General features: G+C 43.6%; 1 protein-coding gene across 1 annotated transcript in view; it reads left to right on the top strand.

The window, feature by feature from the left end:
- FLT1 (fms related receptor tyrosine kinase 1) overlaps nucleotides 1-21,488 on the top strand; it is a 202,649-nt gene that overhangs the window by 38,647 nt on the left and 142,514 nt on the right. The window contains exons 5-7 of the mRNA XM_084842930.1: nucleotides 14,619-14,781; nucleotides 14,872-15,008; nucleotides 19,946-20,120. Coding sequence (XP_084699056.1) covers nucleotides 14,619-14,781; nucleotides 14,872-15,008; nucleotides 19,946-20,120 — 475 coding nt within the window. The remainder of the gene's footprint in view (nucleotides 1-14,618; nucleotides 14,782-14,871; nucleotides 15,009-19,945; nucleotides 20,121-21,488) is intronic.

Below are 21,488 nucleotides of genomic sequence, written 5' to 3'. Positions count from 1 at the left end.
TGCAGGCGTAATACAGGGCCTACCCAATTCCATCTAATGAATTGACTTCCCTTTCAGCTCAGTCCTATGCATGTTTTTGTCATTCGTGTGTTTTTTCATTTTGCATGGACTGTAGCATCAGTGGTGAGGGAAAGGCACTTAGTACATGCTCAGCATTTCTCCATAACTTAGCCCTAGTTTTGAAAACAGACTAATTGGCTGAATCCTGGTGAAGTCTTGGCACAAATTGGAGGATGGTAGGATGAGGAGGGATGGTTGCATGGAGGGGAATAGAATTGGTAGGAGGATAATGTAAGTGCTCAGTGGTGAAAGAAAAGCATCCTGCATATGCTCAGAGGCACTCTATATTTAAGAACATAAGAAGAGCCATGGTGCAACAGACCAAGGCCCATGTAGTCCAGCATTCTGTTCACACAGTGGCCAACCAGATGCCCACAGGAAACTCACAAGCAGGACATGAGTGCAATAGCACCTTCTCATCCATGTTCCCCTGCTGCTAACATTGGTGAAATGTAAATAAATTCTAGTAATTCTAAATTTGCATGCATGTATATCCTTCAGAAACTTTGCAGGTTTCTTGCCTGGAGACACTTCTAATGACCTGTGCATTTTCATACAAATTTACCCAAAAACTATTGGGGAAGGGGTGAAGGGAAGGGAAAGCAAATCACTACCTCCCCTGGATTAGAGAATTCCCTTTCCACATGAGTGGCTGCACCTATCCTTCTGAAACTTTGCTGGTTTCTCACTTAGGGACAACTCTAGGCTGTCTGTAATTTTCGGAACAATAGCCCACAAGGAAAATAAGGAGATAAGTACATCTTCTTTTGGAGACCTCAAAATGTCAAGGCCACCCTTGCACAAAAACCCTTGTGGCTATCATTCTGAAATTTGGCAGACATGATCTCCTCTGATGGGGCAATGAATCCTGAAATTTTTATCCAATTCTTCCAAGGAATAACAATGTTATTCGCAGTTCCCTTTTAAAGAAAATCAAAATATAAACCCTGCACCTATTTTTCTGACAGTGGGCAAGTGTAATCCCCTTCTAGGGGGCTACTATGCCTGAAATTATCATCTAGTTCTGACGAAGAGAAAAAAGTTGTAGTTTTTTTCTAATTTCCCATGGTAGTCAACAGGAAGCATAAAGACTACTTTTTCCAAACCTTGACTCAAGTTCAGTGCTGTGCTGAAGTGGTCCAAGTACAAATTGGCCCAAGCAAAACGGGATGTTTTCCAAAACGCTGAATTGGGGGCTGAGTTGAAGTGGGCTGAGGGTCAGTGCACACTTCTGATGTATGTATGTATGTATGTAATCTATACACACACGCAGGCACACCACATGCACACACACACACACACACACACATATTAGAGGTGTGCTTCAACTCGGATATATAATATGATATGATATGATATGATATATGTATATATGCAAATTTGTGTTATGGGCCTGTGCCACAGATCTTTTAAGAACCTAGCAATGCCCCTGACCAGAGCTGTTGAACCTCAGGCCCAGAGGCCAGATCTGGCCCACTTGGGGTCCCAATCTGGCTGTCCAGAGTTCCCCAGATGGCCATGCCCCCTTCTCCATATCACCAGGTTGTTCCTGCTTCCCCCTTGCAGCCATCAGTTGTTTAGCAGCTTCCCAGCTTTTACACAATTTCTTCCCCATTCAAAAAGGTTGTAATGCCTCTCTTAAGGCAGTAAGAGCTTTAAGCTAAAATATGGTGGTATTTTTGGTATTTTGACCCTATCGTCTTTTGTCTTTGGCCCTGTGCACCACTGGAATGTGGCCCCTGAGAGCTTATCCAAAAATGAATTTGGCCCCTGGTCTGAAAGAGGTTCGTCACCCGTGCTTTATAGGCTAGACCAGCCTTCCCCAACTTGTTGCCCTCCAGTTGTTTGGACTTCAACTCCCAGCATTCCTGACTATTGGCCATGCTGGCATAGACAGTGCTGAGCTAGATGGACCACTGGTCTGAGTCAGACTACGACAGCTTCCTATACTGTGTGTGCAGCAGCTCTGAAGTTGGCCGTTGTTTTATTATGCCACAGAACATGCGCAAAGGTAGTGTTGGTTGTGAAGAATGACGCTATGGCAATATTTTTGTTGGATTTCTCTAGTTGTATTAAAATCGAAAATGCTCAAGATTGTGGAAAGGGTGACCACTTTACTTCTTGTAGCCACCCTACTTCTTCTGGCATATACCAATCAATATCTTGTCTGTCATGCATACTATGAAGTGGCAGGGCTTATGAAAAGCCAATCAGGGAACCCATTCTAAGATAAGGTTTCTGTCTCCCAAACTAATTCAAATAAATGGTTGCAGGAAGAATATCAATCTGGTCTAGTCTGACCACAAATTGGGAAGTTCTCCCAAAGCACTGCAGGGTACTAAAGTACACATAAAGCCACATGAGCAGGCATTATCTAGGCAGAATGGAAAAAGGGGAGAGCCAGGTGTTCCTAGGCAACAGACAAGCAATATACATACCAACTAAGAAAGACTAGTTTTGATGGCTATTTCCCAAGCTAGGGCATATACAGTTTTAAAGTAGGAAATGTCAAGCTGGCAAAATCTTAGTAATTATGATGAGTATATGCTCAGATCATCATATTCACAGATGTAGGCTTTATCTTCATAGTACAGACCAATTTAAGGAAAAGCCAAATTCAGTCTCAAGTTGAAAACTTCCTTGATTCTGCAGTTTCTTATACTTTCAGATATTGCAGTAAGATAGATTTTCTGGTTCAGGCCTAGGCTGTACTAGTTCTTTTCATTGTGCAAGTGCTGCTTTTTAAATTCTTATTATTTATTTGTACAGTGCTACCAGTGTACATTGTGCTTTACAGAGTAAGTTATCCAAAAAACAAAGAAAAGGCTCCTCAAAGAGTATTTATTTAGTGAGATATTTCATATCTCAGCTAGCAGGAACAGTCATCCAAATTAATTGCCCGCTGTTTCCCCACATTCACCTTCCAAATCCAGTGCCAAATCTGGGGTGAATCCTTCTTAAATGGTATCTCTCTCCCTTTCTTTCCCCCCACCCCAAAAGTAATTAATCATCCTTGTTATCTGAACACCATAGTGGAGATCGGTTTTATATATTTCTTTATGCATATGCTGATGGCCAAAATGTGAGGATAATAAGTGTGTGTGGTTGCATCCTCTGGTGCCATTCCCTGCCATCAAGCTTTATGCACTAATAGCACTTCTGCACAGAGCCCACACATATGCAAACAAAAATTCAGGGTAGAGATTGCATGTAAAAAGTCAGTGAATATATAGCTTGTGTGGTCTGTGCAGAAGATCAGATTAATGGATGGAGTTGAGGGGCAGAGCCTGTGAGTGTTATTCCTCTATGCTTATTCCCAGATGAGTTGTCTGCTCAAGGCTTTTTGAAGAGATGATTACAAACCAGTAGCGCATATAAAATAGCCTCATGTGGAGGCCATTTAAAATAACTTATTTTGGCGACTGTCAGCCATTTGTGAGTAGTGGTTTTCCACATGGATTAGGGGATTTTCTCCAAGTCACCTTTTGTTCCTACTTTGAGTCCCAAATATAATTACCTTATAAACGGAAGCCATTTCGATTCTTGTAGAGATTAACTACCTGTAAGTGAAATCAACATATGGAAAATACAGTAGTCTTCACAGAAGCTATGCGTTTGAAAAACTGGCAAACCAGGTTTTCTGTCATTTCCAATAAGCCAGTAAAGTAAAGTAAAAAAAGCCAGTGTTCCCACAACTTGATCTCTGAAGCTGGAAGAACAGCATAGAGCCTCCAGGGCCCCATCATGGAGATGCTTTTTGAGGCAATTCTGTTTAAAATGGTATTTTTATGAATTAGGATTTGCTCCTTCCATGGCACACGTAGCCAGTAAAGTGGGGTATAAAATGTTTTAGAACCCTGCTTTTGCAGGGAAAATAGCACCTGGAACTGCATTGGTTTGGGGTTGTGTGGGCAGAGTCCTGTGAGTATAATGGAATGCCATCAAACAACAGGCAAAGCAATCCCCTGCTCCCCACCCCTTATGCGACGGTCCGCTCTTCTGGATAAGCAAAGATTTAAAACAAAAGGCAAAGCAGTTCCTAACTCCCCAGCCCACTCTCCACTCCCATGCTGAGCAAGTGCAACTGAAGACAATGTGATTTACTTCTGATTAGACATGTTTAGCCAACTCCTCTCGTCGTGTCCACCGTCTGATGATGCAACTTTCCCTTCCGCCTATCAACGCTGCTCCCTCCAGCCAGCGCCAAAGCCAATTTCGCTAGCTGAGGTAACACAGACTCCCAAACTGCACCGAAGCCGGTACAACGGGAAAATCTGTCACAGAGGCCCAATCTACATGGGGCTTTTACTCTGGTTCTACTCCATCCCCAAATCAGTAGTGTCAGATGATGCACACTGCTCTCCGTAGCTGGCCCAGCGTTTCTTGCCCTAAATCCAGGTTTTTTTCAAACTCATTTTGTGTCAGATTTTCCTGTCACAGCAGCTTCAGTGCTGTTCAGGAGTCTGTGTGACCTCAGCTGGCTTTGGCGCAGGCTGGTGGAAGCGGCGCTGATTGTTGGAAGGGAAAGTGGCATGGGGCAGGGGCATGGGGAGAACAGAGGGGTAAACATGTCTACCTGGAAGTAAATCATTGCCTTCACTTCCACGTTGCTGCCTCTCACTTTAAATAGTTGAGCTTGGGAGCGAGGGTTGGGGAGCCGGCCCTGCTGTTTTGAAACTGTGCAGCTACGCAGGAGCACAGCTGAGAAACGGTGGCTTGCTGCCTTTCACTTTAAATAGTCATTCAGCTTGAGAATGGAGCCGGGAGCCGGCCCTGCTGTTTTGAAACTGTGCAGCTATGAAGGAGCACAGCTGAGAAACAGCGGGTGCCTGATGGTTCAAAGCTGTGCAGCTAAGAAAAGATGGCTGCCAGGCCAGATGGTTTTCATGTAGTGCTCAGAAGCACTACATTGAGCCCGTGTTGGGGGCGGGGGGAGCCTGGTGATTGGGCAGTTAATATACAACAAAGACAACGTGCTACTCACTCTCCCTCCTGACCAGCTCCTGCTCTCTGCTCTCAGTGCCTCTTGCGCTCCTGGTCATTCTACTCAGTCTCTGGCAGCAGCGGCTTGCCTGCCCACCTCATAAATGTGTGTATGTGGGGTATACAGGGTTTGTCATGAACATCCACTCATAAGCAAGTGCTGCACTGCATTTCGCTGAACATGCGAAGCAGAGGGAGCAAGCCTCCGCTCATTGGCTGCCCCGTCTCTACTCAGCTGCTGGCATTCATTTCTACTTGCGGCGGGACTTGCCTACCCCACCTCAACTAATGCGACTTCGGTTCCCGTATGCACTTCAAAAGCGGAGGAATACAGTACCGCATGTACCGTGGAAAAAGCTAATTCACTTCTGTGAAAATGCGGATTTTGCCCAAATAGCTTCACAAAGCATTTCCGTTTAGATTGGCCCAAAATGACTTCGCAAAAATGCAGGTTTTGTGGGATGAAAATCCACGATTGCTGCGGAGAGGGGGAAATGTCTTATGACATGATCACGTGTGAGCCACAGTAGCACTGGAGTAAATTCCCCGAGTAGGTCCACCCTAGGCCTGTATCCAGTGTTGATAGAAAGCTAGAAGGCAGGTCTTTTTCATCCATGTTTTGTACACTATTGTGGTGCTGTAACTGCCTCAGAGGGAATACGTGGAGAATGGACTCTAACAGCACCCCTCTGATCAGAGAGAGAGTCCATTTGCTTTACAATAACCCAACTGTATCTGAATTCAGAGTGCACTTCTAATACAGGAAGAAAACAGCCCACTTCAGATGTGTTGTAAGCAACATGAACACTTCCTATTAGGGATGTTGGATAAATCCTCCACGGACCCCAGTGAGGCCGGATTCTATTGAATCCGGCCCCCCAAAGTCTGTGGAGGATCGGATCTCCTACCTTGTCTTCCAGCATGAAGTCCTCGCCGGCAGGTCCTCCCTGCCGCCGGCTCCGAAGACCCAGCGATACGGCTGCCCTGGCCATTTTGCCAGACTGCGGACACAAATGGTGTCCGCTATGCCATTTGCATTCCTGCTCTTTAACGTGATAGGCTACGTAAAGATTTACGTAGCCTATCACGGTAAAGAGCAGGGATGCAGATGGCGTCCGCTATGCCGGACGCCATTTGTGGACGCAGACCGGCTGTGGCTGGAAGTCCGGCAGCGGCCAGCGCCGGTCGGCAGCTCCGCGGACTCGCTGTGGAGCGGAGCCAGCTGGGGAGGATTCCGGGGGGAGGATCAGATTGCCTCCCCCCCCATGGACCCCCCAGCAGACCCAGGTAAGTGGGGTTCGCACACCCCTACTTCCTATACCAAATAGAAGCAAGCTAACCTGCAGTGGGGACCTAACTTTTGTGTTCTGATCAGCCTTCTGCTGAGATTCTGCTTTGCCTATGTCATCCTCTGAAACAAATTCTCCAGGAGCAACCACTTCTCCCTCCTTCTTCTTTTCTCATGGATTCAACAGCTTGGATGTATAACAAGGTTTTTTGTTTTTGTTTTATTTTATTTTTCTTCTGAACATACAGAGTGGCCCAAAAGTAGATATACAGTATAGTTTATTTGCATTTTATTACATTGTTTATTACATTTACATTTATTTAACACTGTTTAATCTTGTAAGTGCTCGAAATGTATTCCATCAACGTTGCAACATTCCTCGAACCTGTCCAGAACACTGTGACACACAGTACGACACAAATTCCAGTCCGCATCAATGTCCATAAATGCTTCTGAGATGAACTCTTTTAATTCATCCACTGTCCGGGGATTCCTCTCAAAAATCTTATTCTTTACTACACCCCCCAAAAAGAAGTCCATTGGTGTTAAGTCGGGTGAACATGGCGGCCATTCAATGCTGCCACTTTGTCCGATCCAATATTGTGGGAAGGTGTTGTCAAGATAGTCCCTTACTGCAAAACCATAATGAGGAGGTTCCCCATCTTGTTGGAAGAGCAATTCAGCAAAATTAGCCCTGGTTCTGAGTTGTGGCACTACCACGTCACGTAACATGTTTAGGTAATTGTTACTATCCACAGTTGTATCAAAGAAAACTGGTCCTACAACACCTTCGCTGGACAGTGCACCCCACACTGTGACGCCTGGCTGGTTCAGTTGAGATGTGATAGTCAAATGAGGATTTTCATCTGCCCAATACACACAGTTATGCTTGTTCACATGGCCTAACAACTTGAAAGAAGTCTCATCTGATTAGATGATCTTATCAAGAAGGTCTGGTTCATTAGAGATTTGGTCAAGCATCATCTCACAGAATTGCAACCGACGGTCTGGGTTGTCCTCTAGAAGACCATGTAACAGTCTTGGACAGTACGGCTTCAATTTCAATTTACGCATTAAGCATTGCAAGGACATTCTAGGTATGGATACTGCTTAGACACACGTCGTGTGGACTTTTTCAGACTGTTCACAAATGTCAGAGCGACTCTCATCTCATTTTTCTCTGTCATAGACATCCTAGGACGTCCAGATTTTGGTGCATTAGCCACTGCACCTGTTGCTTCAAATTTATCTCTAAGACTGACATGTATCGAAATTGTCAGACATGTTGGTGGAGGAATGTCAGATGCTTCTTGCCACGCTGTCTGCACCCCCCCGGCATTTTCAGTCTTCCAGTACTGCTTTAGAATCCACCTTCTTTGTTCTTGACTCAAGTTCACGGCCATCATTCCCAATATCAGTAAAAAAAAAAATAACTAAACAACTCTATACCTACTTAAGGGCCTCACTCCCCTCACTCTCTACACTTAACTGATTTAACTGTCACTCCCTGTCACTCACTATTCCCAACTGTCATTCCATCCACACATCTTCTACTCACACATTCTCTCCCCCTCCCATCAACATTCTAAACAACTGTATACCTACTTTTGGGCCACCTGGTATAGACTGAACGATGGAGAACATATGAGTTTGAAAACTTGCAGTCCATAGCCATCAGCCTGAATGTATAATGAGATCTATTTTTACTTTGGCCATGAACTAGAGAGATTCTGAAGGCAGCAGTCCTATGTATGGGACTGTGTATGTGCAAAGCACAGCATGGGACTTTCTTAAGCTTTCTGACAAAATAGATTTCGTTCTGAATAGTAGAACAAGCACTTTCCTGATTGCTTTTATTCTGACTACCTCAGGAGCAAGAGCTACTAGAACATTCTTCTCATGACATTAATGCTAAGCATCTTCTGCATTTATTCTGGCTGGGTTACCAGCCAGATGGGCGATTAATAAATTTAATAATAATAATAATAATTCCACTTTTTTTCTTTTTGTTGGGTTTATATACCCATATTTGATTTTCTAAGAGTTTTCTCGCGTTATCATGAAATATCTGCATTGCCCACCCTATTGCACAGAAGATTTTTTTTAAAAAAGCTGCCTTAGCCAGCTGTGTGGTAAGATTCTTAACTCTGATGAGTGCACCAAGTGCTTAATCTGCTTAGGTGAAGGGTATTTTTGTGTTTGTGGGATTGAACAACAGCATTGCATGGCATCTCATAAACAATTTAAAATTCCAGGTACCAAAAGTTGCTTGCAATGTGATAAAAAAGAAGAGTTCCAGCATCATTCTCTGGATTATAAGCTTTTGTTTTTGTTCCTGTGCCTCCTCAAGCCTGGATAAATCGTGCAACTCTGGAAACGAAATAAAAATCCAGTAAAATATATTGTCCTGCTATTTATCTCACTGATCAGTTCACATTATTAACAATGATGGCTACTAACCAAAAAATGTTAAGTGTGTTAGCCCATTAATTTGGATTGAACCCAAGTGTAACGTTCATTAGATCACATCCTTCATAAATAAAGGGAGATAGAAGGAAGTACATAATAAATTCAAGTGACCTGTTCCTCCCATTGCATCTGCTATCAGAGTGAAGCCAGCACAAGCAACTGTGCTATGAAATAAATGTATCCTATTCCATCCCAGTTCTTTCTGCAGCCATTCGTGACTTTGGCGGAAACTTTATAGCAGCCAGAATCTCCAGAACTGGTAGAGCTATGCATGCTGCTCATTGTCAGTGTCTGTGTATGCAGTGATGAATCAGTTAACAGAACAAAAGGGAAATGTTTATATCTGGCAGTAGCAGCCACAGTAGTATTCCTAGAATTCAAGACACTTTAGAATGTCAGCCAGCAGGCTAGAAAATAACAAGGCAGCATTTGTATGTGTAGGGCACACTCCACCCATTATTTCAATGGTGATTATGGCTTCTTAGCAGATGCTGTAAAGATAAGGAAGCATATTCTACTGTGTCACTGTGGCCTTAGCTGCGATAGTTGTTCATTCTGTTGAAGCATCTTTCCTGTCTGAAGAAATCACATGGAATGAAGGGAGGTGCTCTGCTTTGCAGCTCTGAACTTGTAATATGTAATAATTGAATCGATGGAATTCATCGATTCAATTATTATGGAATATGGAATAAGGAATTAGAAGCCTCTGCTGTGTCAGCACAGATTTCTATGTTCTGAGTACAGGATAAGCGTCTGAATCAGAAGCACAAGCTGGGTAACCAGTCCCAGAACCCCTACACACATATCAATCCTCCTCACACCATGCAAGATAAGACTCATGGAACTTAGCCTCTTCTTTTCATTTCATAACATGTACAGTTCATTCACTAGTGGTGCTGTCAATCCACATTAAATGCTGGATCTCATCATTCATCTCTCTAATTCAGCCTTCCCCAACTTGGTACCTGCCAGATGTTTGGACTTCAGTCCCCATCAGTCCCAGATAATATGGTCAGTGGTCAGGAATGCTGGGACTTTTAGTCCAAAACATCTGGAAGGCATCAAGTTGGAGAAGGCTGCTCTTTTGAAGGGGAAGGGCCATAGGTCAGTGGTAGAGCACCTGCTTTGCATGCAGGAGGTCCCAGGTTCAATCCCTGGGATTGAACCCTATCTCCAGGTAGGGCTGGAAAAACTTCCTGAAACCCTGGAAAGCCACTGCTAGACAGTGTTGACAATACTGAGCTCGACAGACCAATGGCCTGACTCATGATAAGGCAGCTTCCTATTTTCTTATGCTCACCCATTCCCAAGAGAGCTGGGAGCATGGGGGGAAGCAGAGAGAAGGCAGAAGCAAAGCCAGCACCAAGCACAGTCAAAGAATGTGGCTCAGCTCCACTGGGTTCACTCATCAGTTAGAGGCAAAGGAACACAAAAGCCTCAGAATCAATGTTAAAAGCAGACAGAAAAGGCCATGTAGACGGTTGCTCATTGGCCACATGTTATGGCGGTGCTATGTGTAAAACATATAGAGACAGAACAAGTTGATATAGCCATGGTTTGCATGACATGATAAGCCAGGGTGGGTTGTCACTGTGGTTTGTTTCAGCGTAGCTTGTCGTGATATCCAAACCCAGAGCAGTTTTTTCATCATGGGTTGTTTTCCATGAACAAGCTACCCTGAGAACCCATGGCTTGTTGTTGGGCTGTTGAGGATGGCTTGTTGTGCTTGTTGTGATACCTGAACCTGGCAGGGTGACTTTATTGTGGGTTGTCAGCAACAGCTAGAGAGCCGCCCGGCAAGGGTGGTGAACCCCTGCCACTCCTTGCAATCTCACTAGTGACACTGCCATCCTCCCTCATCCCTTGTCATTGCCCTCCACCCAATGCTTCTAAAAATTGGGAAGAAACGATGTCAGAGAATGTTCCAAACACATTCTCAACTTTTTAAAATTTTATTTTATTTTATTTGGTCTTGCACAAGTGCACACATTCAACAATCCTCTGCTATGAAATTTGCATAATTTCCCCCTCCGCTTTACTGCTCCAATATGAAATTTGCATATATTTACCAATCCCACTCACTGCTGTGCCTTGAAATGTGCATATCTTTATTGATCCCCCTCACTCTCTGCTCTGCCTTTAAATTTGCATATCTTGATCGATCCACCTCACGGCTCTGCCTTGAAATTTAAAGATCCCCATCACTGCTCTGTAACCCATATGTATATCTGAGAGCTAACAATGACCAGTGGAGAGAATCGACAAGTGCAAAAGGGGGGGGGGTGAACCAAAAGCAGCTGGTGGCTGCAGGAGAAGGAGCTTTTGGGGCGAGTATAATTACTTCAATATTACATGAAGCAGTCTTTAAAAAAAATGTGTTCACTAGCAAGACAAGTGCTGAACTGGAGTATAAAATTGACAAGAATATTGACAAGAGAGGGATGTCGGTATGCTGGGCTAAATAGTGGACAGGTGGTTTTGCATACTTGTGCAAGACCCTGAATTAAAAAAAAAAATTAACAGAAGTTTGTGAAAGTGTTACTGCATTCATAAGTGCTCAGAAAATTATATGCATTTGGTGATCTGATGTGGGAATGGGAGGAGTTTTCTTTGTGAGCTGGGAACCCCAGCAGACCAATTGCAAAAAGGGTGCTGATGTAGGGAATGAGGAAACAAGAATTTCTGTTGCAAAGGTGCCTGGGATATGTGCTTGGAGTGGGTGGGTGGGAGAACTAAGGGGGAAACAACTCATGGCAAGCCACAGTGCCCCTGATCATCTATTGGGGGTAACCTGGATTGTTGAGTGAACAACTAGGACATGATGGCTTATCTTCAGGGTGGTTTAGCATGATGCCCATAATCTCAGGTTGCCCAGTTACCTTTTGACATTGACTTAGCAGAATTCCTTTTATTGAGCAGTATCCAGAACTACCACTGTGCCTCTGCTCATTCTGTTGTGCCAGCAAGACTGATTCCCGGCACAACAGAAAGCTAGCGCTTCCTAAAGCAACCCCAGAAATGAGCAGAATCTCTTGTTTCTGGAATGGGGCATGTCAGCTGAGCTCCCTTCTGTGAGCTCTGCTGACCTGCGCCATTCTGGAAATCAGTATTTTGGCTTATTTCCGGTTGCGTTAGGAACTGCTAGTTTCCTTTTGTGCTAGCAGTTGGTCCTGCTGGCACAACAGAATGAGCAGAAGCACAGTGGCAGTATTGAATACTGCTCAATAAAAGGTCTTCTGGTAAGTCAACGTCGAAAGGTAATTGAGGAACCTGGTGTTGGGTACTGCCCATTGTGAGAAACTTTGGGCCTAAAGTGGTCATTTTGTTAATGACAGAGCTTCCTTTAGCTAATGTTTTGATCAACTACTAATATCTTCAAGAAACAAGGGTTAGGGCAACTAACAAACAAAGCCTTTGATTGTGTGGATCACAACAAACTGTGGCAAATTCTTAAGGAGATGGGAGTACCAGACCACCTTACCTGTCTCCTGAGAAACCTGTACGAGGGTCAAGAAGCAACAGTAAGAACCGGACATGGAACAACCGATTGGTTCCAAATTGGGAAAGGAGTACGACAAGGCTGCATATTATCGCCCTGCTTATTTAACTTATATGCAGAGTACATCATGAGAAACACCAGGTTGGATGAATCACAGGTCGGAATTAAGACTGCTGGGAGAATGATCAACAACCTCAGATACGCAGACGATACCACCCTAATGGTGGAAAGCAAAGAGGATCTAAAGAGCCTCTTGTTGAGGGTGAAAGTGGAGAGTGCAAAAGCTGGTCTGAAACTCAACATTAACAAAACTAAGATCATGGCATCTGGCCCCATCACTTCCTGGCATATAGAAGGGGAAGAAATGGAAACAGTGACAGATTTTATTTTCTTGGGCTCCAAGATCACCGCAGACGGTGACTGTAGCCATGAAATTACAAGATGCTTGCTCCTTGGGAGGAAAGCTATGGCACATCTAGATAGCATAGTAAGAAGCAGAGACATCATCTTGCTGACAAAGGTCCGTCTAATCAAAGCTATGGTTTTCCCAGTAGTAACGTATGGCTGTGAGAGCTGGACTATCAGGAAGGCTGAGCGCCGAAGAATTGATGCTTTCGAACTGTGGTGCTGGAGAAGACTCTTACGAGTCCCCTGGACTGCAAGGAGGTCAAATCAGTCCATCCTAAAGGAAATCAACCCTGAGTGCTCATTGGAAGGACAGATACTGAAGCTGAAGCTCAAATAGTTTGGCCACCTAATGCGAAGAGAAAACTCTCTGGAAAAGACCCTGATGCTGGGAAAGACTGAAGGCAAAAGGAGAAGGGGACGGCAGCGGATGAGATGGCTAGAGTAGATAGCATCACCGTTGCAATGAATATGGACTTGAGCACAGTCCGGGAGAGAGCGCAGGACAGGAAGGCCTGGTGTGCTATGGTCCATGGGGTCACGAAGAGTCAGACACGACTGAACGACTGAACAACAACAAAAAAGCAGACACAGAATGCAATGTACCCTGTGGAATTCTACAGCTCAGTGGTCATGAAAAAAATGGTCCACAGGTGCCTGAGCATTCAACATTAACGTGTAGGGATTCATGACCCAGAAAAATATAATGTTGCACACTAATACTGGTGCCCAGGTGCCAGTGACTCAGTTTCAACGTGATACAGAGCACATGGGATCCTGCACAGGTGTTCTTTTTTTTCAAAAGGCCATATTTTATCCAGCTCAAATCCCTAGATAGCAGGGGTACAAAGCCTCTTTCAGTGCAAGGACTGAATTCTATTTTGGAGAAGCTCTTGGGGGCCACATTCCAATGGTGGGTAGGGCCAAAGGCAAAAGGGGTAGTGCCAGAATACAAAATGATGGTGATGATGATGATAATATAGCACATTTTAACTTAAAGTTCTTATGGCCAGTAACTAAGCCTCAAGGGAGGCATTTCAATCTTGTAGAATGGGGATGTTATTTTGTTGCTGTTATGCTTTTGTAATATATGAATTTTAGGCTTTAAAAAAAACAAAACTCTTCTATTTGTTGTTAGCAATCTTGGGCATTGTAGTGTAATGGCAGGATATAAATAGATTAGGTAAATAATAAAAAACATAGCAGACATTCAGAGAGCACTGAGTCCGTTCCCACATATATTGATTTAAGGAGCAATCCTATGGCCGCTAGACAGCAGCTAGATGGCCATAGGATATGCCATTTTCTGGGAACTGACCTCCCTCCACTTCCGCGCTGCCTTGGAGGCAGCGTGGAACAGCCCCATCCTCCACGCACGCAAGAGGAGGGTGGAGCGGCCGGAAAGGGGTGTGGCTGGAGGCATTCCAGGGCGGGGAGAGCATAGCTGCCTGTACAACACATCCTATGTATTTCTTGCCTGAAATGGCTTGCTTCAGTGCCTCAGCTGCTCATTCGGAGGCAAAATATAGTATTATGTGATGTGATGTGCCTTCTATTGAAAGGAGAAGAACTATTCATTACTAAATTCCCTGGTCAAACCTTATTTGTCAACAGGAAATCAGTGGCATGGAAATTAAGTGTGGGAAGTCCCACTGGCTTTTGCATCAGTATGAATAATGCAATTTGCGGGGTGGGAGGAAACCACAAAATAGTCAGATTCTTCACCAAGATTTTATTATGTAATGAGACAAAAAATGTTACTGGAAACCCTCTGAGTAGTATATTCTTCTGTGTGCTTAGTGATGTACGCTAATTTGTGTTTGGGGATTATACAATTATTTTTATAAATTAACCATTCATTGTGTTTAGAAGACCAAAGCACCTAAGAAGTAATGCATGATTTTCATTTTTTAGGTGAAAGAAAGAACCATAGTTCCTGATGGGAAGACGATAATCTGGGATAGTATGAAGGGCTTTATCATACTAAATGCAACCTATGAATTCGCAGGCCTTTTTGCCTGTAAAACAAGTATTGATGGGCGTGAATACAGCAGTAATTACATGACATTCAGGATAAGTAAGTATCTCTAATTTCCCTAGTCATTTGTTTCAGCTATTTGACCAATTAATCATCTGATTCACTCTTCTTTCTTGATGCATTATGCAGCCAATGAAATCCTTAGTGTCCAGTTAAATGCCTCAAGACCAGTCAAGTTATTAAAAGGATACAATCTTGCCCTTAACTGTACAATCACTGCAGCCTGGAACACAAGAGTGCAGATCACATGGAGCTATCCTGGTGAGGTGGGTACACTTGCTTTTTTTTCTTAAAAAATAAAAAAAGACAAAAACAAAAGAAGCACTTCTAATAGGAATTTTGGCTATATCAGTTTCCCATATTTTTCATTACATTGTGGCGACCCTTGTCTCTTAAAACTTTTTTTTTTTCAGTTTGTTGCTTCATCAAATGAGCAAGCTTTTACACAATGAAGTGGTGTCAATTTCTTAATAATGGAACCATGGAAACTTTTTAGATCTGGTGATGAACTGGTACTTATTACCCAACATCAGCTACAATCTTTCTTTTGTAATATGTTATACCATCTTTCTTGAAATAGCAGTCAGGCCCTCAACTCAACTGTAGATAAGATACACTATCTGTATCAACCGTAGAGAAGATAACTATCTTCTCTACAGTTGAGTTGGGAACCTGACTTGGGAGCAGTCATGACTAACTTAAGTCCCACTTTAAGTGGGACTTAAGTTGGATTTTATCCAGTGTTTGTTCATTGGGTTTATGTATCGCGCAACTGACAATTCCCCTCAGAGCAGTTTACAGTCATAACAACTGTAAAATAACAACCAACACAAAGAAGACCTTGGTTGCCACCCATTGCACCATTGTAGGTGGCAGCTCTCCAAAGATGATTTTAACTGTCGTGCAAGAACATATTGGACAAGGCGCTCCCTCAAGTAGATTGGTCCTAAGTAGTTTTTTAACAATTCAGTTGCCTGAGGTCTCAGTATGTAAACAACTTATTTTAACAACAGCAAGCATGGGCTTAAAAATCTTTCCCTCACTAAATCTGGAACATCCTCAGAAATAGCTGCCATGTATAAACATCTGTCAAGAATCTAAGTTAAACCTTGCTAAACTCTGTCATTGGTGAAAGGCATGTGGTTCCTGAATAGGTTTGATTTATGTACAAGAAGATTCAAGTGATGAGACCTCATTATACTAGCTACTAGGTCTATTCAAACCGATATTGATGGCTACATTACAGAAAAACAATTAATTCAGCAGCTTTTTCAGTGAAGTCTTTAGAACCCATATTCTACTGTGACTAACCCTAAGTATGTGAAGCTGATCAATAATCACTTATTCTTTACATGTTTGCCCCTGCTGCCATTTCCTTTGCTGTCCCCTGTGATCTCTCTTGTGTCTATCTCTAGGTTATAAGCTTCTTCAGGATAGGAGCTGTCCTCTCATTCTTTGTAAAGCACCAGGTAGGGATGTCTGTTGCCAGGGAATCTGGCCCTTTTGGGGCTTGCTGGATTTCCATGGCACCCTGACCCGGCTTGCCTTTGCAAGCCAAGGTGGGAGGGTATTCCCAAAATCCAGGAACTTTTTCTTTTCCTTCCATAAACTGGTCGCTGTGTGCAAGTCTTTTCTTCTCCCTTCCTCCCCTCTCCCAGGACCCAGGAGGAAGAAACAGCCACTTGTGAGTGGTGATGCAGCAGTGGGGCGGGAGATGAGAGGGGAGTGCTGCTCCCGGGTCCTGGGAGTGGGAAGCAGTCATTTGCACACAGTGTCTTTCCTTCTCCCTCCCAGGGCCAGGAGCAGCAGTGACACGGCAATGAGGGTGGGAGGATGAGCGTGGAGTGCCATGATGCTCCTCTCTCATCCTCCTGCTGCACCTCTGGAAAATCTGGCAGCTGGCTCAGCTTGGTGTGGGCTGATGTCAGACTGGAGTCCAGAGGGTCAAGCTGGTGAGAGCTTGACAAGCTCCACCCCACAAAGGGATTCCTCTGACATCCCTAGCACCAGGTACATTAATGGTGCTGTTAGAACAAATCTGTCAATTTCAGCTCCTCTCAGTTTCTCATTTTTCCAATCTGGAGTTCAGTTCATCCCAAACTTTTAAAATGTTTCTAATCTTAAATTCAATTTGTCTCGAATATTGAGATTTAAAAAAACAAAACAAAACAAAAGCCCGTTCACATCTGTACACATTTCTCCAAATACATGGATTCTTGTATACAATTTTGCTGAGTATGCACATTTTTCAAGCAATTTTCCTAATATAACCTTTGGAATGTTATTTTCACTAATATATGCATTTTTGCATGCAATTTCCCGCAATATATGCATTTTTGCACACTTTTTTGAATGGAGAATTCCATTACAAAATGTGGAGAAGTGCTAATTTCAAAGCATAACTGAGTTTCAGTTGGTATATTGGTTCTAAAGTACAAAATTACTTAAGTTCACATTGAAATATAAACTTAACAAATTTCTCCCCCATTCCTAGGAGCTATATACACAAACAAACAAATGGAGAATAATAAAAGTGTAATGGAACTGTAGACATTCGGTTTAAGATTTCCACCACCACCACCACCACCACCACCACCTTGAATAATGTGAATTAGCACCAAAAATGCTATTAATGGCTTATGGTGGCACATTGTTGATGTCAGGATCGGGCCTAGACTTCCTGTAGAGACTGGGGATTCAGAATCAGAGTCAGAAGAAGAGATGGGCCATGGAGTGGGAGAGGAAATTCCTGAAGGGACTCTAGGAGACAGAGAGGAATGTTCTCACGGGTGCATTAATCAGTTATGGCCAGACATAGATACCACTTCTCCCTCTGTGGGAATTCGGCAACTTACAGAAGCAGAGTGGGAAGATTTGGCAGATGCATAGGCCAGACACTGCTCTACGAGGGAGGAGCAAATGTGGGAATTAAGGCGTTCTACCAAATTAGCCTGCCACAAGCGCAAGAGATCACTGGGGGAACACCCTCCCAGGCAGGACTGAGGAAGCCTTTCTAGTTCTGTGTTGAATGTACAATGTTAGATTTGCAGCAACTTTCTATTCTACTGTAGTGCATCTCTCAAAGGGAACTTCAACAAGGCTAATTAAGGCTGGGACAGTTTTGTCAAGTATTAGAACCAGAATTGTTGAAGGAGTGACTGTTCCGCATAATAAAGCGTATTGATTTGGAGATCGAGTTTTTGTCTGGTGGCTACACATTGGGAAGGCTCGCAAGCCTTGCCAGTTGATGTGCCAACAAGGATTTGATAATACATTTCACTTTGTCAGTAGTTGTATCAATGGAGGTTGGTGGCTCCAATTTCAGTGGGGTTGTGAATCCATTCTGGGTTTTACTCAGAACCATCCAGAACTCTAAAGGAGCTATCCTATTTTGGAGACAAGGTTCAGCACCTTGAATAACTCTTTTAGAGTTCTGGCTGGTTCTGACTGAAACCCGGAATGGATTAACTGGCCCACTGAAATCATAGCCACCACCCTTCATAAGACTTTTATTTAGACAATACAGGATTGTATCCAAAAATGACTATCCACGAGCAGAATGGAAATCATCATCAGAGGGATTTCCCCTCCCCCCTGCAGCCCTCTATGTGCCTCCCAAATCTGCTGGGGGGGGGGTGCTCTGGAGCAGATTTGGGGGGCACAGGGGGCTGCAGGGAGGAGGAGAGCAAAGGTAAGTCCTGTTCTACGACTGGAAGTCTGCTTGTGTGACGTTGGATTTAACCCATATACTGCATATCGGAACAATCCTTGCCACCATAAAGCTGGTTGAGGGGCTTTAGGATACTGAGTAAGTGCTGCTCTATGGGCAGAGATGTAGGTATGCTAGTGCAATGATGCATTTGCCACTGGAAGTACCCTGACACATTAACAAAAAGCTCTGCTTTCTGCTGGCAGTGTCCCATCAGGAGAAGCGGGGGTGGGTGGAACGGGGGACAGGGCATGTTGGAGACATATTGCAGGCATGGATATGCCACTTCCAAAGCCTTTTTATTTTCCTGGCATGCCCACAGAAACAGCACAACTCTATGCCAGCCCTGGGACTGGTGTACTTAATTCTCTTCCATTGTAGTCAATGGAGGGGAGCAGAAGCAGAAAATGCATCCCATCTCTCACCCGGCTCACAGCAATATACATGCAGGCTAGGATTGTGGGCATCCATACCATGAGACGGATTCAGATAGCGTCATTAAGCAATGTCAAATGGTCAGTGAATGTATTATTATAATAATAGCTGGGAGAAGGAGCTGTATGGATTGTCTGCCTTCAGTGCCAAAATGTCTTGGGTCCGATCTGTTGCCTGCTGTACCAGAATGTGATTCTCTGTGGTGTTAATTTAGATCATGGGAGGGCAACTTTGGGGGGGGGGGTCCGTGAGCCATTGTCCATCCCTTGGACACCGATCCCTGCTTCAGGCTGCACTCCTGGCATCACTGCTGTGCTGCCAAAATTTGGTGGCATGGCAGCAAAAAAAATGGGTTTGCTGCTGAATTTTGGCAGCAAACCACTATGGAGACTTAACAGGGACAAATTTTAGATGAACCAAGATTATATATCCTCATCTCATTTTATACTCAGATAGAGAAAGAGAGAGAGAGAGACAGACAGACAGACAGACAGAGTTAGACTGAGAGAGACTAGCCAAGTCTTACTTCTGAACTTTGCTGAACAGCCACAGCCAAACTCAACACTCTCATCACTGTTTTACATAACTCTCATACTGCCTGCTGCCTAACTGTATGTACCTCTCCATCAAACTCAAATTATTTGTCCATCATCCATCTCCTCTGTGCTAATTGTGATTGTAGCTATTTCCCAGCTCTCATTTTCCAGGAGGAACAATTAGTAGAGTGTTTACAAATATTTAAAGTAGTAGGTTGATAGTCTATCAAATGAAGTTAATATTGGAATAATTAGAAGCTAGACCATAACAACAGATAATATATGGCATTTTTGTCCTTTATAGATTTATGGGCCCTTTTTAGAAATTATCTTTCTAGTTCAATTATTTGTTGTCTACTAAACAGCAGTGAAGCAGTCCTTGTTTGCATTTATACATCACTCGGTGTAAAAGAGCTCTCTAGTATTGACCAGGGTGTTAAGTAGTTATCACGGAATAAACTCCAAATGGGAATTGCCAGTGCTAATACATTTTGTTCTGTGTAAATATTTTTCTCCTACCTAGACAAGCCAAAAAGGCATGATATCTAGAAGCATTATACAAAAGAATGATGGATATAACCTGTTCTACAGTATTCTTGTTGTTGAAAAAGTCAGTGATATCGACAAAGGGCAGTACACTTGCCATGTGAAGAGTGGCCCATCTGTGAGATCAGTTAATACAACTGTTCATATTTATGGTAAGGAATTTTTTGAGTGTACAGAGTGTCTGATACTTGTATTCCAAGTGCAAAGACTGAGCAGAGAGATGCTTGATAAGTACATTACAGGGTTTAATTTAGGGCCAAACTACATGTGATGTGGGAGGTCTGGGATTGGATCTCTTGACATCTTTTTTTTAAGCTTAAAAGCAGCCTTTCAAGGCAATGGCATTGAGGCAACCCTTATTCAACCCTTTCCTCTCTACCTTTCTGTCTTTTCTCCCCAGAAAGGCTAATACCTGTGTGGGGGAGCATGTGCATGTCCGCATGGTTTTGATAATGAAAATGGTGCAAGAGGAAAGGATTAGATCAGCTTCTCTCAACTTGGTGCCCTCTAAATGTCTTAGAATCCAACTCCCATCAACTGCAGCCAACATGGCCAATGGCCATACTGGCTGAGAATCGTGGGAGTTGTAGTGTGGAGCCAGGGCCCACAGGGTTGAAGTGTTGGGATGTTTTGATTATGTCATCTGCCACCATCCTCAGGCTCCCCTGTTCCCTCTGATCTTAGTTGCAATCCTCTCAGTAGCTTTGGAGAAATGGCTTTTCCCAGCAACAATATATAGTTGTAAGCTATCCCTGTTGTAATGCAAAGTATTTTGGGGTGGCTTGGTCTTGATTAGGCAGTTAAGACCCATTTGCCTTACAAAAGACCTGGTTATGATGGAGATAAAACCTGCCAGAACTGGTTTGTTAATAGGAACCTTTGCTGCCCATGTTGGCAACTGTCCCCTCATACAAGTCCCTGGGAGACCCCCATCACATCCCTTCCAGTGCCATTTGCAGCCGTATTTAGAACACCTACATGTTGGCCACAGCAATGGCAGGACTTTCAGGGCATTTGGCCTGACTGTTGCCTGTGTGTGTGTAGGAAGCGGGGGGTGGGTGGGCGAGGGAGAGACTTTCAGACTTTAAAGGCAGCCCTCAGACCTCCTTGTGAAACTGTAATAAAACTTTTCTTTGTGAATTTGAGAGCATTTAAAAAAAAATGCAAATTGAGTGGGAGATGGAACAGGCCAAGGATGAAAACAAACAAACAAACAAAGCAGAAGTGACATTGAATGGCAATTGCCTGATCCATCCATGCCTACTTTAGTTTAATGTTATATGTAGCTTGGCCCTAAGATTCATAAGCAGCAGTCAGCTTCCAAAATTTCTGCAAAAAAAAAAAAAAAAATGAAAACCCTCTTTAAAAAGCTGTGCCTTAACCAGGTGCTGCAAAGGAAACAGTGATACAGCCAGGTTGGCTTCCCTGGGGGGTTGTTTCTCAACAAAGTTGCCATAGCCAGTACTTTTGACATTGATGGATGGCATACTCATTCAGGAGGTTTTTGTGTAAGAGACAAG

Source organism: Heloderma suspectum, chromosome 3 (assembly GCF_057233095.1).
Source record: "Heloderma suspectum isolate Gila_16-S chromosome 3, 16-S_ref, whole genome shotgun sequence".
Lineage (NCBI taxonomy): Eukaryota > Metazoa > Chordata > Lepidosauria > Squamata > Helodermatidae > Heloderma > Heloderma suspectum.
The sequence above is the reverse complement of the archived record's forward strand: the minus strand, read 5'-3'. Positions and strand labels throughout refer to the sequence as shown.